Source organism: Salvelinus fontinalis, chromosome 12 (assembly GCF_029448725.1).
Source record: "Salvelinus fontinalis isolate EN_2023a chromosome 12, ASM2944872v1, whole genome shotgun sequence".
Taxonomy (NCBI): domain Eukaryota; kingdom Metazoa; phylum Chordata; class Actinopteri; order Salmoniformes; family Salmonidae; genus Salvelinus; species Salvelinus fontinalis.
Window position 1 is genome coordinate 44,869,282 of NC_074676.1, and position 23,182 is coordinate 44,892,463.

At 42.9% G+C, this 23,182-nt stretch overlaps 1 protein-coding gene across 1 annotated transcript in view; it reads right to left on the bottom strand.

Annotated features, from left to right (window-relative positions):
• Nucleotides 1–23,182, bottom strand: part of LOC129867486 (calmodulin-regulated spectrin-associated protein 2-like) — a 97,400-nt gene that overhangs the window by 60,185 nt on the left and 14,033 nt on the right. Inside the window, exon 2 of the mRNA XM_055940926.1 lies at nucleotides 21,182–21,993. Coding sequence (XP_055796901.1) covers nucleotides 21,182–21,993 — 812 coding nt within the window. The remainder of the gene's footprint in view (nucleotides 1–21,181; nucleotides 21,994–23,182) is intronic.

The window sequence follows — 23,182 nt, forward strand, 5'->3', positions numbered from 1 at the left end:
AAACATATAGATAATGCAGTGTGGCGCTATGCTTCTTGAATAGAAAGTTATAGGGATTCAATATTAGCAACATAAAGTGATATAACATTTAAATCTGGACTTGTTTTAGGACTAAAGCTCTTCCTGGGTAAAGATCTGCCTAAAAGTGACTTGTCCATGTCCTAAGTCTCTCTCTCTCTCTCTCTCTCTCGCTCAACAGCTTTCTAAAAATATAATCCGTCCTACTCCAGGTAACCGTGGCGATAGCTTCACGCCATCTGGACACGACACACAAAAGCAATCTACGCTGGACGACTGAAGGTTGTCAGTTTGGTAGGAAAATATGTGCTATTGGAAGCCTTGAAACTGCTAGTTTGAGAGTTGAAGAGGTTTTAACTGCTGAATACAAAAACTAAAATAACAGATGACAGGATAGAGAAAGTCAATATTAACATCCCAATAATTAACTGCGAGAATCTTACAGGTGGTAAAGCACTTCCCATAGAAGAGATTGTAAAGAGCCACTGAACACCAACATTTTATTTTGGAAGAAGTCCACCTCTACTGTAGCAATCCCAGTGAAACAGACCTCTCTCTCTCTCTCTCTCCTTTTTAAATAGAGTGATGGGATGGCTGGCTCCTTTGAGTGCATGCCCAGATGCAGGCAGAATCGTGCTAGCAAGCACACACACACAAACTGTGGGTAAAAGGCCCACTGTGAGAGACAGGAGAACACCAAGCAGGCAGGATCATCTGAAGCTTTCTTACTTCCTACTAAACATACTGTAGGTCATTCAAAAATCATGTTAAACACTATTATAGCACACAGAGTGAGTCCATGCAACTTATTATATGACTTGCTAAGCAAATGTTTACTCCTGAACTTATTTAGGCTTGCCATAAACAAAAAGGGGTTGAATACTTATTGACTCAAGACATTTCAGCTTTTCATTTTTAATTAATTTGCTCAATCTCATTCAATTTGGTTGTGAATTATTGATAGATTGGAATATTCAAACCTTGTCTCTGATTTTCAAGCAAATTTATGTCATGCCTGAGACTAGGCCACTCAGGAACACTCAACACGCCTTGGAAAGGCTTTCTTGTGTGGCTTTGCTCAAAAAATGTGTGTAAATGTCTTGCTGGAAAAAAATTATATATCCCATTCTTCTGATCCTGACAAACTTCCAGTCCCTGCCGATGACAAGCATACCCATAACATGATGCTGCCACCACAATACTTGCAAATACAGAGGGTTTTACTCTGTTGTATTGGATATGACCCAAACCTGTAGTTTTTAATTTACGCCCAAAAGGTAATGTCTTTGCAGTATTTTGCAGCATTACTTAACAACCTTGTTGGAAAAAAGAATGTATTGTGGTGGCAGCATCATTTTATGGGTATGCTTGTCACCAGTAGGGACTGGGGAGATTGTCAGGACAATAAGAAAAATATAAGGAGCAGAGCCCAGGTAAGTTAGAGAAGACCCTGCCATAGTCTTCTGAAAACCGCGGGACAACTACCAAATCTTTAAGCCAAAGACACACGAGAATGCCTTTCCAGGAGGTGTTGAGTGTTCTTAATGGTCTAGTCTCCTACTTGACTTAAATCTGGTTGGGGGAAAAAAACGGAGAAAATGTTTGTACATTGCTGTTCATCAATGATTCCCAACCAAATTTACTGAGCTTGAGAAATTCTGACAAAAACAACAGATATCCAATGAATGTACTAAACATTAGGAACACCTTCCTAATATTGAGTTGCACCCCCTTTTGCCTTCAGAACAGCCTCAATTTGTCAGGGAATGGACTCCAATGCTTCCAACAGTTGTGTCAAGTTGGCTGGATGTCCTTTGGGTGGGGGACCATTCTTGATACACACGGGAAACTGTTGAGCGTTAAAAAAAACAGCAGCGTTGCAGTTCTTGACATAGTGAAACCGGTGCGCCTGGTACCTACTACCATACCCTGTTCAAAGGCACTTAAATCTTTTGTCTTGCCCAATCACCCATTCTGAAAAGGCACACATACACAATCGATGTCTCATTTGACTCGAGGCTTAAAAATCCTTCTTTAACCCGTCTCCTCCCCTTCATCTATACTGATTTGAAGTGGATTTAACAAGTGACATCAATAAGGGATCATAGCTTTCACCTGGATTCACCTGGTCCGTCTGTCACGGAAAGAGCAGGTGTTTATAATGGTAATGTTCACTCAGTGTGTTGTCTTAAGAGTTGTGTCAGGTTGGTAAAATCTTATTCAACATGATTCCCAGCTGTAATAGCTGCCAAAAGGTGCTTCCAACAAGTATTAACACTGGGGTGGGAGGACATATGCAATTAGCATTTACAAAATAAGGTTGCACTAAGTCATTTGGAAACTGTTCTATAATTGTGTAGATCGATAGGATAAAAAAATCCAATTGAATCCCTTTTTTGGATTTAATTTTAAGGCAGCAAAATGTGAAGACTGTGCAAGGAGTGTGTTGACTTTTACTAGCACCTGTATGGCTATATACTGCATGATCACAGTAGTCAGAGCGGTATCCATGGCAATAGAGGTGACAAGGATCCATGTATCGGCGCTCAGTGGAATAATGACCTTGTTATGCCTCCCTCATGAAATATGAAACATATCCAAGATTATATTATACACTGACTCTGAACGGTTTATCATCATTACATTGATCTTCACGATGAACAGAAAATTATGTTTTTATTGATGGGGAGGATACATCTGGTGCTAGGCTGAGGAGAGGCTTAACACAGTAACACAAACTGTGCACTGCTAATGATGGCTCCCAAATGCAGAGCACTGTCCATGTGCCAACCACTTGGTCTAGATATACCACACATTCTGCTACAGGGACCACTTCAAACCCGCTTAACTGCATGCAATTACAGTCATATACTGTAGAATACAATACATCCACACACAAGAGCAAGACCCAAGCCTAATACCCCAGAGTATACCAAGAACTCAATGCCAAACACAGCTAAATTACCAGATCGGTCGATTACACAATGCTATTACTTGCAGACGTCTATATAATTCACAGATTCGAACACACACAAACAGTCAGCATGTATTATTCATAAGCTATACAGAATGACTTCACAGCCACAGAGAGAACCCTAGCGATACCGGGGAGTTTTCCATGCTGTAAATACAGCTATACTGAGGTTACAGGGCCTGACTGTAAATACAGCTATACTGAGGTTACAGGGCCTGACTGTAAATACAGCTATACTGAGGTTACAGGGCCTGACTGTAAATACAGCTATACTGAGGTTACAGGGCCTGACTGTAAATACAGCTATACTGAGGTTACAGGGCCTGACTGTAAATACAGCTATACTGAGGTTACAGGGCCTGACTGTAAATACAGCTATACTGAGGTTACAGGGCCTGACTGTAAATACAGCTATACTGAGGTTACAGGGCCTGACTGTAAATACAGCTATACTGAGGTTACAGGGCCTGACTGTAAATACAGCTATACTGAGGTTACAGGGCCTGACTGTAAATACAGCTATACTGAGGTTACAGGGCCTGACTGTAAATACAGCTATACTGAGGTTACAGGGCCTGACTGTAAATACAGCTATACTGAGGTTACAGGGCCTGACTGTAAATACAGCTATACTGAGGTTACAGGGCCTGACTGTAAATACAGCTATACTGAGGTTACAGGGCCTGACTGTAAATACAGCTACATTGAGGTTACAGGGCCTGGGTTGGTTGACTAAAGTTTACTGTAGCGATGTGGGATCTCTAGCTAGTTAACTGTGTAAGCTAGTTAGCTGTGTGGGCTAGTTATCTATGTAAGTGTTGCTAGGTGTGTAAGCGAGTTAGCTAGCTAGCTGTGTAAGTGAGTTAGCTAGTTAGCTGGGTAAGCTAGTTAGCTGTGTGGACTAGTTAGCTAGTTACCTACATGACAGATTTCCCTTCCCATGTCAGCAAAACTGTTAGGAATTGTTTCTGGACACAAACCAAAAAGGCCTGACAAGAGAGCAGAAAACTTCCGTACCGAGCTCAGCAACCTCTCACGTCAGTAGAGCTAAGCATCCATCCTTTCATCCCTGGGCAGAGTTGTCTAGCTCTGCACCATTATCTTCCCGAATGTTAATCCTCCTTAAACATGACACGGGATTGCTGAGTTACAATTCAAATGACGTAAACTCTTTCAAACTACTTCTTGAGCAGACCTACTGTATATTTTGTGTATCTAACTGTGCGGTGTCCATATTAGGATTGAGGCTGTCCTGATATAGACACCGTTGTTTGCAGTTGATGTTACTCTTCAATAACACAAACCCCAAAGCAAATCAAGGGGAAGGAAAATAGGTTTATTCTTTATCAAAGAGAACAAATAATGCGGAGAGGTAGATGTTCATTCTCCCTTGTCCTCAGTGATGCTCTCCTGTGGTTCTCTAAACACGGAACAAACGAACAGGATGAAGTTTTTAACCCAGCCCTAGCCTGTGGTTGACCAATTACAATTCCCTGCATTAAATCCTGGACCAATGGCCAAATAACAAGTATCCTGTTTCAGACTCGATATATAGACAAATTCCTCCCATGTCTCTGACCCATTGCTCATTAATCCCCTATTACAGATTGTTAATACACGATTGACTTCTCGTCCTCTGCGTTGTATATTTATCATCGAAATATTCTTACACCGTATAACTCGTTTTATTCACCTAGTAAGAAACCCTTTGGGAAAGTGCAATGGTTTTCAGTTGATGAGTTGAAAGCATACAAAGAGATATCGTTACAAGAAGAAATAGACAAAAATGTACTACGGCGAAGAGCAGAGCGTGTTGCTCAAATTGAGCAATGAATTTGATCTACGGCAGTTGATCATCAATTCAATATGACTTGTAGGCTATAATGCACGTCATAAGAGTGACAAGCTAGATTCAGACTGGACAGTTAGGCTGTGTGTGTGTGACTAGTCATGGTTAGATAAAACGTAATGTTACAGTATCTGCTCTACACGCGGGTCTGTTTCTGACGGCATGCCACAAACTGCTCTATACACGGGTCTGTTTCTGAAGGCATGCCACAAACTGCTCTATACACGGGTCTGTTTCTGAAGGCATGCCACAAACTGCTCTATACACGGGTCTGTTTCTGAAGGCATGCCACAAACTGCTCTACACACGGGTCTGTTTCTGAAGGCATGCCACAAACTGCTCTATACACGGGTCTGTTTCTGAAGGCATGCCACAAACTGCTCTATACACGGGTCTGTTTCTGAAGGCATGCCACAAACTGCTCTACACGCGGGTCTGTTTCTGAAGGCATGCCACAAACTGCTCTATACACGGGTCTGTTTCTGAAGGCATGCCACAAACTGCTCTACACGCGGGTCTGTTTCTGAAGGCATGCCACCAACTGCTCTATACACGGGTCTGTTTCTGAAGGCATGCCACAAACTGCTCTATACACGGGTCTGTTTCTGAAGGCATGCCACAAACTGTACTGTTGTGTGTGTTGTGTGACCATAAGTGTGTGTGGGCAGCAGAGTTGATTTGTGTATACCATAGTGAGTAATGCAGCATGTCTGTGGGTGTGTGTGGGCGGGCGGCAGCTGCAATCTGGAACGCTTTGTCTTCAGATGTGTGAGTCCATCACAGAATTAAATAAATTAAAAGAAAAAGAGCGAGAGAGAGAGCTGCATTGCCGAGAGCTTCTGTTTGGCAGACCAGCAGAAAATGGAGTCAAATCTGTTTTGAACACAACATTTTCCCTTACATGAGAGGTCACAGCATCACACAGCAGATAAAGACAACAGAACTCCGCCATCGCAAAAGCAACAATGTCACTAAATACTGTAATGTACATCTTATAGAAAAGACCTACTTGAAATTATTTTGTGACTCAAAGAATGACCATAGGTGAATGACCACAGGTGAAAGACCACAGGTGACCAGGTAGGCTGGATTTCCAATGTGGCTGTGTCAAACCGGAGGGGCTGTTGTCCGGACTTCTGGCAATCTCTATGGGGGTGCCACAGGGTTCAATTCTCGGGCCAACTCTCTTCTCTGTATATATCAATGATGTCTCTTTTGCTGCTGGTGATTCTCTGATCCTCCTCTACGCAGACGACACCATTCTGAAAACTTCTGGCCCTTCTTTGGACACTGTTAACTACCCTCCAGACAAGCTTCAATGCCATACAACTCTCCTTCCGTGGCCTCCAACTGCTCTTAAATGCAAGTAAAACTAAATGCATGCTCTTCAACCGATCACTGCCCACACCTGTCCACCCATCCAGCATCACTACTCTGGACGGTTCTGACTTAGAATATGTGGACAACTACAAATACCTAGGTGTCTGGTTAGACCGTAAACTCTCCTTCCAGACTCACATTAAGCATCTCGAATCCAAAATTAAATCTAGAATCGGCTTCCAATTTCGCAACAAAGCCTCCTTCACTCATGCTGCCAAACATACCCTCGTAAAACTGACCATCCTACCGATCCTTGACTTCGGCGATGTCATTTACAAAATAGCCTCCAACACTCTACTCAGAAAATTGGATGCAGTCTATCACAGCGCTATCTGTTTTGTCACCAAAGCCCCATACATTACCCACCACTGTGACCTGTATGCTCTCATTGGCTGGCCCACGCTTCATATTCGTCGCCAAACCCACTGGCTCCAGGTCATCTATAAGTCTATGCTAGGTAAAGCCCCGCCTTATCTCAGCTCACTGGTCACCATAGCAGCACCCACCCACAGCACGCGCTCCAGCAGGTATATTTCACAGGTCATCCCCAAAGCCAATTCCTCCTTTGGCCACCTTTCCTTCCAGTTCTCTGCTGCCAATGACTGGAACGAACTGCAAAAATCACTGAAGCTGGAGACTCATATCTCCCTCACTAACTTCAAGCACCAGCTGTCAGAGCAGCTCACAGATCACTGCGCCTGTACATAGCCCATATTTAAATAGCCCATCCAACTACCTCATCCCCATACTGTTATTTATTTAGCTCCTTTGCACCCCAGTATCTCTACTTGCACATTCATCTTCTGCACATCTATCACTCGTGTTTAATTGCTATACTGTAATTATTGCGCCACTATGGCCTATTTATGCCTTAACCCCCTTATTCTACCTCATTTGCACACACTGTATATAGACCTTTTTAAATTGTATTATTGACTGTATTTTTGTTTATTCCATGTGTAACTCTGTGTTGTTGTTTGTGTCGCACTGCTTTGCTTCATCTTGGCCAGGTCGCAATTGTACATGAGAACTACTATAATTAGCCTACCTGGTAAAATAAAGTTGAAATAACAAATAAATAAAAAAGTCTGACTCTCATAAAAATGAATCCTCATAAAACATTTTTAAATGTCTGTTCTGTGAGACTCCTAAGGCAGCAGGGTGAACAGCTAATCGTCCTCACAGTGGTAGACCACGTGAAACAACACCTGCACAGGATTGGTACATCCAAACATCACACCTGTGGGACAGGTACATGATGGCAACAACTGCCAGAACACACCAGGAATTCACAATCCCTCCATCAGCGCTCAGACTGCCTGCAATAGGCTGAGAGAGGCTGGACTGAGGATTTGTAGGCAGGTCCTCACCAGACATCACCGGCAACAATGTCGCCTAGGGGAAAAAACCCACCGTCGCTGGACCAGACAGGACTGGCAAAAAGTGCTCTTCACTGATGAGTCGCGGTTTTGTCTCACCAGGGGTGATGGTTGGATTCGCGTTTATCGTTGAAGGAATGAGCGTTTCACCGAGGCCTGTACTCTGGAGCGGGATAGATTTGGAGGTGGAGGGTCCGTCATGGTCTGGGACGGTGTGTCACAGCATCATCGGACTGAGCCTGTTGTCATTGCAGGCAATCTCAACCCTGTGCGTTACAGGGAAGACATCCTCCTCCCTTATGTGGTACCCTTCCTGCAGGCTCATCCTGACATGACCCTCCAGCATGACAATGCCACCAGCCATACTGCTCGTACACTGCATGATTTCCTGCAAGACAGGAATGTCAGTGTTCTGCCATGGCCAGCGAAGAGCCCGGATCTCAATCCCATTGAGCACGTCTGGGACCTGTTGGATCGGAGGGCGAGGGCTAGGGCCATTCCCTCCAGAAATGTCCGGGAACTTGCAAGTGCCTTGGTGGAAGAGTGGGGTAACATCTCACAGCAAGAACTGGCAAATCTGGTACAGTCCATGAGGAGGAGATGCACTGCAGTACTTAATGCAGCTGATGGCCACACCAGATACTGACTGTTACTTTTGATTTTGACCCCCTTTTGTTCAGGGACACAATTCCATTTCTGTTAGTCACATGTCTGTGGAACTTGTTCAGTGTATGTCTCAGTAGTTGAATCTTATGTTTATACAAATATTTACACATGTTTAGTTGGCTGAAAATAAAACGCAGTTGACAGTGAGAGGACGTTTCTTTTTTTGCTGACCCCGTTTCAAACAGACTCTTATTTACCACCTTCTTACAGGTATACCCCTTTTATACATGTCAGTGGGTAACTGGAATATTGGAAGGGGTGGGGATGTTGTTAAACCATAGGGACTGTTTCACATTAGGGTGTAGTTAAACAATGGAAGTCTTAAGGAATGTACGTGCTAAAAAAACAGAACCATTCACACAGACCAGAAACCTGTATCTTGTTAGAGGGTCTGTGAAAATGCAGTAATCATGTGTGCGCAAGTTTAATTTTTCCATATTTTTTTTTTTACCACCTACCCTTTTCAAATATACAAAAAAAAGCAGGCAAAAAGAAAATCGGTGGGATTTCGGTCTGTGTATGAAAGGGATTCTAGAGAGCGAAAACCCATCTTTCATTTCAGCTCTCCACAAAGCCACATCTTCAAAACACACTCTCACTGCCGAATCTCCTGAGTTATTATTTACATGCTGCAGCCACACACCTTTAAAATCCTTACACGTCACAATGAAACATCCTTTGGGCTGCGTTTAGACAGGCAATTCTGATATTTCTTTCCACGACTTGGTCTTTTGACCAATCAGTTCAGATCTTTTCACATCAGATATTTTTCAAAGCTGATCTGATTGGTAAAAATACAAATTAGTGGGATAAAAAGGATCAGAAATGGGCTGCTTGTGCAAACACAGCCAATGTTCCACTGTAGACATTGATAGACAACAACACAGGTCTTTAAGACTGCATTGATTTGCCGCAACTATTCAATCAATACAGATAGGGGATTTGTGCTGTAATACGCTTTCAAAAGTGATTATTTTATTATAACCAATATGTTTAAAGTGGAGGGAGTTGTCACTTGATTTACAGATCAGCAGGCCCCTGATCTACAGTGCTTAAATATCACGTACACTACCGGTCAAAAATGTTAGAACACCTACTCATTCAAGGGTTTTTCTCTATTTTTACTATTTTCTACACTGTAGAATAATAGTGAAGACGTCACAACTATGGCGGTCCCCATGAGAGCCAGTTTCATCTTAGTGCTTGATGGTTTTTGCGACTGCACTAAAAGAAACATTTTCAAAGTTCTTGAAATATTCCGTATTGACTGACCTTCATGTCTTAAAGTAACGCTGGATTGTCGTTTCTCTTTGCTTATTTGAGCTCTTCTTGACATAATATGGTCTTAGTCTTTTACCAAATAGGGCTATCTTCTCTATACCCCCCATACCTTGTCACAACACAACTGATTGGCTGAAATGCATTAAGAAGAAAAGAAATTACACAAATTAACTTATAGCACACCTGTTAATTAAAATGCATTCCAGGTGACTACCTAATGAAGCTGGCTGAGAGAATGCCAAGAGTGTGCAAAGCTGCCATCGAGGCAAAGGGTGGCTATTTGAAGAATCTCAAATATAAAATATATTTTGATTTGTTTAACACTTTTTTGGTTACTACATGATTCTGTATGTGTTATTTCATAGTTTTTATGTCTTCACTATTATTCTACAATGTAGAAAATAATAAAAATTAAGAAAAACCCTTGAATGAGTAGGTGTTCTAAAACTTTCATACATTCACAAGTGCAATACACCAAATTAAAGCTTAACTTCTTGTTAATCTAGCCATCGTGTCAGATTTCAAAAAGGCTTTACAGCGAAAGCACACCATCCGATTATGTTAGGTCAGCGTCACAAAAAGCCTAGTCACAAAAAACATACAGCCATTTTCCAGCCAAAGAGAGGAGTCACAAAAAGCAGAAAGAGATAAAATGAATAACTAACCTTTGATGATCTTCATCAGATGGCACTCATAGGACTTCATGTTACACACTACATGTATGTTTTGTTCGATAAAGTTCATATTTATATCCAAAAATCTCAGTTTACATTGGTGCGTTATGTTCAGTAATGTCGAAAACATCTGGCGAATTTGCAGAGCCACATCAATTTACAGAAATACTCATCATAAACGTTGATGAAAGATACAAGTGTTATGCATAGAATTAAAGATATACTTCTCCTTAATGCAACCGCTGTGTCAGATTTCAAAAAAGCTTTACGGCAAAAGCACACCATGCAATAATCTGAGTACAGTACTCAGCCACAAAAACAAGCCATACAGATACCCGCCATGTTGTGGAGTCAGTAAAAGTCAGAAATAGCGTTATAAATATTCACTCCTTTGATGATCTTCATCAGAATGCACTCCCTGGAATCCCAGTTCCACAATAAATGTTTATTTTGTTCGATAAAGTTCATCTTTATGTCCAAATACCTCATTTTTGTTAGCGCGTTTAGTTCACCAATCGAAATTCACAAGGCGTGGGTACTAAGTCCAGACGTAGTCAATAGTTCCATTACAGTTCGTAGAAACATGTCAAACGATGTATATAATCAATCTTTAGGATTCTTTTATCATAAATCTTCAATAATGTTTCAACCAGACAATTCCTTTGTCTTTAGAAATGAAAAGGAACGGAGCTCTCACCCACGGCGCGAGACTTAGCTCATGGCATTCTGCCAGACCCCTGATTCAAACAGCTCTTATTTACTCCCCCTTCATAGTATAAGCCTGAAATAACGTTCTAAAGACTGTTGACGTCTAGTGGAAGTGCAATATGACTCCATTTACACTGTATATTGGCTAGCGATCACTTGAAAAACTACAAACCTCAGATTTTCCACTTCCTGGTTGGATTTTTCCCTGCCATATGAGTTCTGTTATACTCACAGACATCATTCAAACAGTTTTAGAAACTTCAGAGTGTTTTCTATCCAAATATACTTATCATATGCATACATTAGCTTCTGGTCCTGAGTAACAGGCAGTTTACTCTGGGCATGCTTTTCACCCGAAACGTGAAAATACTGCACCTTATCCCAAACAGGTTAAGGGTGCACTAGTTCAGAGAGCCCACTGATTACACAGTGGAGGAGGCACTGAATCAGGCACTGAAACAGGCACTGAATCCATGAAATCTCTGTAGCACTGACACGTGGTCTCTGATTGTGACAACCACAGCAGCTAATCAAGCAGAGAAGGACGAGAGGAGCAGAGGCCTACTCAACAGATGAGAGGAGGAGGAGAGGAGAGAAAATAAGATAAGAGAACAGAAGGGAGGGACGGAGGACTTTCACAATCCTTTCACAGTTCTCTTTAATCACGTTTGGGAGGACCTGCTCACTGACTTGTACAATATCACTCCATGGCCAACTGGACCGAAAGTGAGCATGAACCAAAGTAGAATATGTCAAAGATTATGCCATAAAAGAGATGGTGAGCATGACATAAAGCAGGATCAGGACAATTATACAGTATGGAAGATTATATCACAGTAGAAAAATTGTAATATTTAGATGGAACTGCATACAATATAGGAGCCAGTGGGCCGATTCATTTCAATCATTCTGTTTCAGTGTAGAAATGCCTCTTGGGGAACGCTGCAATAACATTTTCCCTTTTGTATTTGATTCTACTGTGGAACATGGAAACTGTTGTGTAATGAGGACACAGAACAAGTTGTGACAAATACCAGAGATAATCTGGTTTTACGGTGTTTCCACTCAGTTGTCAAATGTACTGTACTAAACCATTGGAAATGCTTTACACAGCACACTGTGAAAAGCACGAGTATCCTTATCACTATACATTGCATTCGGAAAGTATTCAGACACCTTGACTTTTCCACATTGTTACATTAAAGCCTTATTCTTTTCCTCATCAATCTACACACCATACCCTATAATGACAAAGCGAGAATTTTTTTGTTATTGAAAAGTTTGCATATTTTGAAAAAATAAAAACAGAAATACCTTATTTACATAAGTATTCAGACCCTTTGCTATGAGACTCGAAATTGAGCTCAGGTGCATCCTGTTTCCATTAATCATCCTTGAGATGTTTCTACAACTTGGAGTCCACCTCTGGTAAATTCAATTGATTGGACATGATTTGAAAAAGGCACACACCTGTCTATATAAGGTCCCACAGTTGACAGTGCATATCAGAGCAAAAACTAAGCCATGAGGTCGAAGGAATTGACCGTAGAGCTCCGAGACAGGTTTGTATCGAGGCATAGATCTGAGGGGTACCAATTTATTTTTACAGCATTAAAAGGTCCCCAAGAGCACAGTGGCCTCCATCATTCTTAAATGGAAGAAGTTTGAAATTGTTAGGATTTATGTTTATGCACTATAGGCTGTTAGCATATTGATTGAAGGTGAATGATGTTTTGTTGCACACACACACACAATACAGAGGGGGGTAGGTGTGTAAAAACTGACCACCACAGGCCATAAAAGCTGTGGACAGTCTGGAGAGGGGAGGGGTGCATCTCTCTAGACCAACCAGGAGTTTAGAATACTGGACAATACCATATTAGGAACTGTTTCAGTGAATGGTCGAGGGGGACTTAAGATGGAGCTGCTCTACCCAACAACCAGATGTGGAGAAGGAAAACGCCAAGGGGCTTGGACAAGTTTGGGGGCCCACAAAGGAGGAGCAAGAGTATGAACCATGCTAAACCTCTACTATGATAGGCCAACTGGACAAGTTGAGAATAAACGTGTCATGGTATAAAACTCCTATTTTGAGTACATTCCACAGTTCTCTGATCTAACCTGCGCGGAGATCCAGTGAACCCGTAAATACGAAAATTGCATTTGCCATTTATCGTTTGAATTTAATTAAAATACTTAAACTATATTCGGTGACTATGAATCACATTTTGTCCTGATGCCAGATTTGAACTGACGCAAATCTCTTTCAGAACCACCAAGACTCTTCCTAGAGCTGGCCACCCAGCCAAACTGAGCAATCGGCGGAGAAGTGCCTTGGTCAGGGAGGTGACCAAGAACCCAATGGTCACTCTGACAGAGCTCCAGAGTTCCTCTGTGGAGATGGGAGAACCTTCCAGAAGGAGAACCATATCTGCAGAACTCTACCAAATCAGGCTTTTATGGCAGTGGCCACATGGAAGCCATTCCTCAGTAAAAGGCACATGACAGCCCAATTGGAGTTTGCCAAAGGGCACCTAAAGGACTCCCAGACCTTGTGAAACACGATTCTCTGGTCTGATGAAACCAAGATTGAATTCTTTGGCCTGAATGCCAAGCATCAAGTCGGGAATAAACCTGGCACCATCCTTATTGTGAAGAATGGGGGTGGCAGCATCATGATGTGGGAATGTTTCTCAGTGGCAGGGACAGGGAGACTAGTCAGGATTGAGGAAAAGGAAATAGGAGCAATGTACAGAGAGATGCTTGATGAATGGTGTCGTCTGCACAGAGGTGGATCAGAGAATCACCCGCAGCAAGAGCGACATTGTTGATATATACAGAGAAGAGAGTCGGCCCGAGAATTGAACCCTGTGGCACCCCCATAGAGACAACAGGCCCTCTGAATGGACACACTGAACTCTATCAGAGAAATAGTTGGTGAACCAGGCGAGGCAGTCATTTGAGAAGCTAAGGCTGTTGAGTCTGCCGATAAGAATGCGGTGATTGACAGAGTCGAAAGCCTTGGCCAGGTAAATGAAGATGGCTGTACAGTAAAGTCTTTTATCGATGGCGGTTATGATATCGTTTAGGACCTTGAGCGTGGCTGAGGTGCACCCATGACCAGCTCGGAAACCAGATTGCATATTGGAGAAGGTACGGTGGGATTCGAAATGGTCGGTGATCTGTTTGTTAACTTTGCTTTCAAAGACTTTAGAAAGGCACGGCAGGATGGACATAGATCTATAACAGTTTGGCTCTACAGAGTGTGCCCCTTTGAAGAGGTGGATGACCACGGCAGCTTTCCAATCTATGGCTTCAACAAAGTACTGAGTAAAGGGTCTGAATACTTATGTAAATGTAATATTTCAGTTTAAAATGTTTAATACATTTCCAAACAATTGTAAAAACTGTTTTTGCTTTGTCATTATGGGGTATTGTGTGTAAATGTAATACATTTTAGAATAAGGCTGTAACGTAACAAAATGTGGAAAAAGTCAAGGGGTCTGAATACTTTCCGAATGCACTGTACATGCATATGGCTGAGCAACACACTCTGCAACACCTGCACGTCCCTTAGTCAAGCAGTGAATTTCAAACACAGACCACAAAGACTAGGGAGATTTTCCAATGCCTCACAAAAGAAGGCTATATATTTTTTTTAAAGCAGATATTGAATATCCCTTTGAGCATGGTGAAGTTATTAATTACACTTTGTATGGTGTATCAATACACCCAGTCACTACAAAGATACAGGCGTCCATCTCAACTCAGTTGCCGTAGAAGAAGGAAATTGCTCCCCATGAGGCCAAAGGTGACTTTAAAAACAGCAATTTTCAAGTCTTGCCACAGATTTTTAAACGTATTTTCAAGTCAAAACTGGCCAAAGGTGACTTTAAAAACAGCAATTTTCAAGTCTTGCCACAGATTTTTAAATGTATTTTCAAGTCAAAACTGTAACTAAGACATTTCATCTTTTCATTTTGAATTCATTTGTTTAAAAAAAATGGAAGCATAATTCCAAAGTAACGTTATGGGGTATTGTGTGTAGGCCAGGGACACAAAATATCAATTTGATCCATTTTAAATTCAGGCTGTAACACAACACAATTTTGAAAAAGTTAAGGGTTGTGGATACTTTCTGAAGGCACTGGATCTATAGTATACTGTATATAGAGTACCAGTCAAAAGTTTGGACACACCTACTCATTTAAGGGTTTTTCTTTATTTTTACTATTTTCTACATTGTAGAATAATACTGAAAACATCAAAACTATGAGATAACACATACAGAATCATGTAGTAACCAAAAAAGTGTTAAACAAATCAAAATATATTTTATATTTGAAATTCCTCAAAGTAGCCACCCTTTGCCTTGATGACTACTTTGCACATTTGGCATTCTCTTATCCAGCTCCATTATGTAGTCACCTGGAGTGCATTCCAATTAACAGTGGTGCTTTGTTAAAAGTGAATTTGTGGAATTTATTTTCCTTCTTAATGCGTTTGAGACAATCAGTTGTTTTGTGACAAGGTAGGGTTGGTGTACAGAAGACAGCCCTATTTGGTAACAAAACATGTCCATATTGCAAGAACAGCTCAAATACAGAGAAACGACAGTCCATCATTACTTTAAGACATGGTGGAACAAACTCCCTCACGACGCCAGGACAGCGGAGTCAATCACCACCTTCCGGAGACACCTGAAACCCCACCTCTTCAAGGAATACCTAGGATAAAGCAATCCTTCTGCCCCCCCCCCCCCCCCCCTTAAAATGATCTAGATGCACTATTGTAAAGTGGCTGTTCCACTGGATGTCATAAGGTGAATGCACCAATTTGTAAGTCGCTCTGGATAAGAGCGTCTGCTAAATGACTTAAATGTAATGTAAATGTAAGACATGAATGGAGCTCAATCCGGAAAATGTCAAGAACTTAAAGTTTCTTTAAGTGAAGTCGCAAAAAACCATCAAGCGCTATGATGAAACTGGCTCTCATGAGGACCGCCACAGGAAAGGAAGACCCGGAGTTACCTTTGCTGCAGAGGATAAATTCATTAGAATTACCAGCCTCAGAAATTGCAGCCCAAATAAATGCTTCACAGAGTTCAAGTAACAGACACATCTCAACATCAACTGTTCAGAGAAGACTGTGTGAATCAGGCCTTTATGGTCAAATTGATGCAAAGAAACCACTACTAAAGGGCAACAATATGAAGAGGAGACTTGCTTGGGCCAAGAAACACAAGCAATGGACATTAGACAGGAGGAAATCTGTGCTTTGATCTGATGAGTCCAAATTTGAGATTTTTGGTTCCAACCTCTGTGTCTTTGTGAGACGCAGAGTAGATGAACGGATGATCTCTGCATGTGTGGTTCCCACCATGAAGCAGGAGGTGTGATGGTGTGGGGTACTTTGCTGATGACACTGTCAGTGATTTATTTAGAATTCAAGGCACACTTAACCATCATGTCTACCACAGCATTCTGCAGCGATACGTCATCCCATCAGGTTAGCGCTTAGATGGATTATCATTTGTTATTCAACAGGACAATGACCCAACACACCTCCATGCTGTGTAAGGGCTATTTGACCAAGGAGAGTGATGGAGTGCTGCATCAGATGACCTGGCCTCCACAATCACAATTGAGATGGTTTGGGATGAGTTGGACCGCAGAGTGAAGGAAAAGCAGCCAACAAGTGCTCAGCATGTGAGAACTCCTTCAAGACTGTTGGAAAAGCATTCCAGGGTAAGCTGGTTGAGAGAATGCCAAGAGTGTGCAAAGCTGTCATCAAGGCAAAGGGTGGCTACTTTGAAGAATCTAAAATATGTGACTCACCACATGGATTCGGTCTTGTGTAGCAAAATTTGAAATTTTATTTTTTACATTAGATAAAAGTAGAGACTCAGAGCTACAAAATGGTATATCATACACTGCATTTGAGGAACAATGGGAAACTAATTCTGCTTTGAAAGTTGATCAACTTGTAAACTCACTTGAGAAAATCACCTTTGAATGTTTTGCTATCTAGTGAAGAGCTCTTCTTTGTTTACACCCATTCAGCATCGTTCACACCCTCTTAAGATTTAGCCTCACCCATCTCGTTTCGCTCTCGGAGTGCACACTTGACCCTCTGGCTGATGATTTGTTTACCTCTGGATAGCATGAAAACAGCCTAACAAGCTCTGCTGGCAACAATTTCATTACGCTTTTTTTGCAAACGTTTACTGACACCAGCCATATTCAACAGTTGTTGTACACACGTCACTTAACGTTAGCTAACAAGCTAGCCAGCTAACGTTAGCTAGTTAAACAACAATGAACAGTGCCAACAATGCCACAGTGCTGGGAGCTAACCAACCATGTTCAATGTTAGCTTACTGGAAATCAAATCAAATTTTATTTGTCACATACACATGGTTAGCAGATGTTAATGTGAGTGTAGCGAAATGCTTGTGCTTCTAGTTCCGACAATGCAGTAATAACCAACAAGTAATCTAACCTAACAATTCCACAACTACTACCTTATACACACAAGTGTAAAGGGCTAAAGAATATGTACATAGAACAGCAAACGGCTCTGGGAAATGAAAGATAACATCAGCTAGGGAGCCAGCCAGCTAATGTTAGCTACAGTAGATAGCTAACAGTACACTTTAGCTTGAAATGAAGCCACTTTCTGTCAAAATTGCCGAGAGATTAGTTTGGATTGGTCCGCCATAGAAGGCTTCTGTCTATTTGAGTTTTTCAGTCTGTGTTGGTAATCATTTTGATTAAAAAAAAATATATATATGTTCAAACGGCTCTCCTGTGAAGTCGTGACTTGCGGCATTTGCCTAGTTTCCTGAATCGGGTCAGATATTTGTTTCACACTTTTTTGGTTACTACATGATTCCATATGGGTTATTTCAAGGTTTTGATGTATTCACTATTATTCTACAATGTAGAAAATAGTAAAAATAAAGAAACTCTTGAATGAGCAGATGTTCTAAAACTTTTGACTGGTACTGTATACAGTATATATATATACAGTATGTAGTTTTTGACTTATAACGGTTATTGTACTTACATGACTGTCTTCATCCATAACTGTCCTTTACACAGTCATTTCTAATCGCTCTATCTTTCCCTAATCTCTACTAAATGTCATATTGTTAGCAGTCGGTAGTGACTGGTAATTAGGACAGCAATTACAAGCAAAACACAATGGAATTATGTTTGACGATTACTTATGCAAATAGTCAACGAGGAGAGGGTAGAGTAAACAAAATGTCAATCAGTGACAACCGCCTCATTTGCATATTCAATTAAAATAAAAAAATAAGATTGACGTTGCGACACACTGTTTGATGGTCATGCCTCAATCCAAAACCAATCAGGCGAAAAAGGCATCCTATTGTGACTGAAACATGGAATAATGATTGCTTCTCATTTCAACTCAATAGGGCTGCCTGCCTAACCTAGTCACTTCTGTAGTGCCTTGACAAAGAAGCCTAGTAATTTCTGTCCCGAGACAGCCTACAGGTCTGTGTAAGGTGGCACCGACAGACATGGCAGCTCTGCTTCTAGTGCCTAAGCAACTTTGTAATATATATATTTTTTGTGTGTTTTATTTCTTATTCTTATTAGCCCAGAATGTTTTTTGTGTTATTACATACAGCCGGAAATAACTTCTGGATATCAGAGCGGCGGTAACTCACCAGCATTACGACCAGGAATACGACTTTCACAAATTGGATCCTTTATTCGTACCCCCCAGGGCAATTTAACTTTTCCAGAGGCTGTTCCAAGACACCGTCGGCCGGTAAGAGGTATTCGAAGTGGATTTCTAGTCCGACTCAGGAGCCGTGCACACCATCAACCATTTCTGAGTATGTTACTCACTAATGTTCAGTCTCTGGACAATAAAGTAGATGAGCTCAGGGCAAGGATCTCCTTCCAGAGAGACATCAGGGACTGTAACATACTCTGTTTCATAGAATCATGGCTCTCTCTGGATATACTGTCCCCGTCCATACAGCCAGTTTGGTTCTCGGTACATTGCGCAGACAGGGATAAAGAACTCTCTGGGAAGAAGAAAGGCTGTGGTGTATGTTTCATGATTAACTACTCATGGTGTGATTGTGACAACATACAGAAACTCAAGTCCATTTGTTCACCCAACCTAGAATACCTAACAATCAAAGGCTGACCGTATTACCTCCCAAGAGAATTCTCTTCGGTTATAGTCACAGCCGTGTATATTCCCCCTCAAGCCGATACCATGACAGCCCTCAAGGAACTACACTGAACTTTTTGCAAACTGGAAACCACATATCCTGAGGTTGCATTTATTGTAGCTGGGGATTTTAACAATGCAAATTTGAGAAAAACACTACTGAAGTTCTATCAACACATTGACTGTATACTGGCTCTGGAAAAACTCTCGATCACCGTTACTCCACCTTCCGGGATGGCTACAAGTTCCTCCCCCACCCTCCCTAAATCAGATCATGACTCCATTTTCCAATTTCCTCCCCCCTTCCTATAGGTAGAAACCCAAACAGGAAGTACCCGTGCTAAAGGTCTATTCAACGTTGGTCTGACCAATCGGAATCCATGCTTCAAGATCGTTTTGATCATGCAAACTGGGGTATGTTCCGGGAAGACTGAGAATAACATTGACGTATACGGACACGGTGACTGAGTTCATCAGGAAGTGTATAGGGGATGTTGTTCCCACTGTGACTTAAAACCTACCCAAACCAGAAACCGTGGATAGATGGCAGCATTTGCACAAAACTGAAGGAGTGAACCACTGCATTTACCCACGGCAAGGTGAATGGGAATATGGTTGAATAGAAACAGTGTAGTTATTCCCTCCCAAAGGCAAACAAACAGGCAAAACGTCAGTACAGAGACAAAGTGGAGTCACAAATCAACGGCTCAGCCACAAGACGTATATGGCAGGGTCTACAGACAATCACAAAGGAAAAACCAGCCATGTCGCGGACCCTGAGGACTTGTTCACGGACAAGCTAAATACCTTCTTCGCCCACTTTGAGGACGACACAGTGCCACCGTCGCGGCCTGCTCCCAGGGACTGTGGGCTATCGTTCTCCGTGGCCTACGTGAGTAAGACATGTAAGCGTGTTAACCCTCGCAAGACTGTCGGCCCAGATGACATCCCTAGCCGCATCCTCAGCGCATGCGCAGACCAGCTGGCTGGAGTGTTTACGGACATATTCAATCTCTCCCTGTCCCAGTATGCTGTCCCCACTTGCTTCAAGATGTCCACCATTGTAACTGTACCCAAGAAAGCAAAGGTAACTGAACTAAATGACTATCGTAGCACTCACTTCTGTCATCATGAAGTGCTTTGAGAGTCTAGTTATCACCTCTACCTTACCGGACACCCTAGACACACTTCAATTTTCTTACCGCCCCAACAGTTCCACAGACGAAGCAATCACACTGCCCTATCCCATCTGGACAAGAGGAATACCTATGTAAGAATGCTGTTCATTGACTATAGCTCACCATTCAACCCCATAGTACCCTCCAAGATCATCATTAAGCTCAGGGCCCTGGGTCTGAACCTGGGTCCTGGAGTTGCTGACGGGCCGCACCCAGGTGGTAAAGGTAGGAAACAACACCTCCACTTCGCTGATCCTCAACACCGGGGCCCCACAAGGGTGCGTGCTCAGCCCCCTCCTGTACTCCCTGTTCACATATGACTGCGTGGCCACACACGCCTCCAACTCAATCATAAAGTTTGCAGACGACACAACAGTAGTAGGCTTGATTACCAACAATGACAAGAGGAGGTGAGGGCCCTGGCAGAGTGGTGCCAGGAAAATAATCTCTCCCTCAACAGCAACAAAACGAAGGAGCTGATAGTGGACTTCAGGAAACAGCAGAGGGAGCACGTCCCTATCCACATCGACGACACATCGGCCGCAGTGGAGAAGGTGAAAAGCTTCAAGTTCCCTATATACCCCGTTCCCTGTATACGCACCCCCGTTCCCTGTATACCCCGTTTGACCAAAGCCTCATGGAGAGGCAGAAAGAGAGGTAGAAAGTGGGAGAAGGATAATGAAAGATAAAAGATAAAACAGGGGAATAGAGAGAAAGAGTAGTAGAGATACAGACAGGGGACTGGAAGCAGAATAGACAGACATCTCCAGTACTGGGAGCAGAGCAAAAGAGAGAGAAAGAGAAAGAGAAAGAAAGAGACAGACAGACAGACAGACAGACCAACCCCAATCTCTTACCATCTGTAGGGGCCTCTTGCGGAGGTCTCTCTCAGTAACCAGCCTCGCCTGGTCTGTGACGTGGAGTCCCTTCTGGGCCAGGGCCTGGATGACAGCATCGTGACCAACCAGGGGCTGGGTGACAGCATCGTGACCAACCAGGGGCTGGGTGACAGCATCGTGACCAACCAGGGGCTGGGTGACAGCATCGTGACCAACCAGGGGCTGGGTGACAGCATCGTGACCAACCAGGGGCTGGGTGACAGCATCGTGACCAACCAGGGGCTGGGTGACAGCATCGTGACCAACCAGGGGCTGGGTGACAGCATCGTGACCAACCAGGGGCTGGGTGACAGCATCGTGACCAACCAGGGGCTGGGTGACAGCATCGTGACCAACCAGGGGCTGGGTGACAGCATCGTGACCAACCAGGGGCTGGGTGACAGCATCGTGACCAACCAGGGGCTGGGTGACAGCATCGTGACCAACCAGGGGCTGGGTGACAGCATCGTGACCAACCAGGGGCTGGGTGACAGCATCGTGACCAACCAGGGGCTGGCTGACAGCATGGTGACCAACCAGGGGCTGGGTGACAGCATGGTGACCAACCAGGGGCTGGGTGACAGCATGGTGACCAACCAGGGGCTGGGTGACAGCATGGTGACCAACCAGGGGCTGGGTGACAGCATGGTGACCTCCCCTCGTCAGGATGAGGCTCCCGGCTCTGCAGTAGAGCTCAGCAGACAGCAGTAGGCTGACTACTGCAGGCTTCAGATGCTCCTGTTCATACTGATCTGTGTAGAAGGGCTCCTTCAGGTCGGCCGGGACACTGTCTGTTTAGGAGGGAGAGGTAGAGAGGTCAAAAGAGTGAATATGTGTTGGCACATTAAACTATGGAAATAGTTTACTACATTTTTCTAAGTGAATCGGTGAACATACCATTTGCTCCCAGGAATAATGTATAATTAACTTTCTACATGTTGTAATGCAAAAGGGAATCATGCGCAGTAGATAACCGTTAACTAGATAACGGTTAACTAGATAACGGTTAACTAGATAACGGTTAACTAGATAACCGTTAACTAGATAACCGTTAACTAGATAACCGTTAACTAGATAACCGTTACACTCCTAAACCAGCTCATAGTACCTGGTACAGTGTTGTTGTTCCTGATATAAAACGAGATTAGGGTGTCAATATACTATTGGACAAGTCAACATGACTGATAGTAATTGAGTCTCCTTCATTGTTTCCTCATCCAAAAGACATGGCGGTTTATCTCCATTATGAAATACACTATGGATGAACTGCAATGTGTGTTACCATGGAAACTACAGTAGGAAAGGAACCTGATCAATTTATGTATGTGTGTGTGTGTTTATATAGATACCAGTTGGCCTGGAGTTCAAAAATGTATTTCTTCCTTGTCAGACTATCTCAGGGTGCTGAGAAAATGGGGACTGTATAAAACCAGAGACTCTGTATTCACAAAACAAACAGCTATAAAATAACCTGATTTTCAACCTAACTCAAGGAGCTGCACGTTAGGAGTTTGGCTGAAAGTAGATTTACATCATGTAGGAATCACACTCTGCCGCACGCACACACACGCACACACACACACACACACACACACACACACACACACACACACACACACACACACACACACACAAGATGGGTGTTAATTATGATCAGTGAAGCCACAGTAAGAGAGAACTTCTCAGCTTCACACCCTTCATCCACCCTCACACCCTTCATCCACCCTCACACCCTTCATCCACCCTCACACCCTTCATCCACCCTCACACCCTTCATCCACCCTCAACCCCTTCATCCACCCTCAACCCCTTCATCCACCCTCAACCCCTTCATCCACCCTCACACCCTTCAACCACCCTCACACCCTTCAACCACCCTCACACCCTTCATCCCCTTTATCCACCCTCACACCCTTCAACCAACCTCACACTCTTCACACCCTTCATCCACCCTCACACCCTTCATCCACCCTCACACCC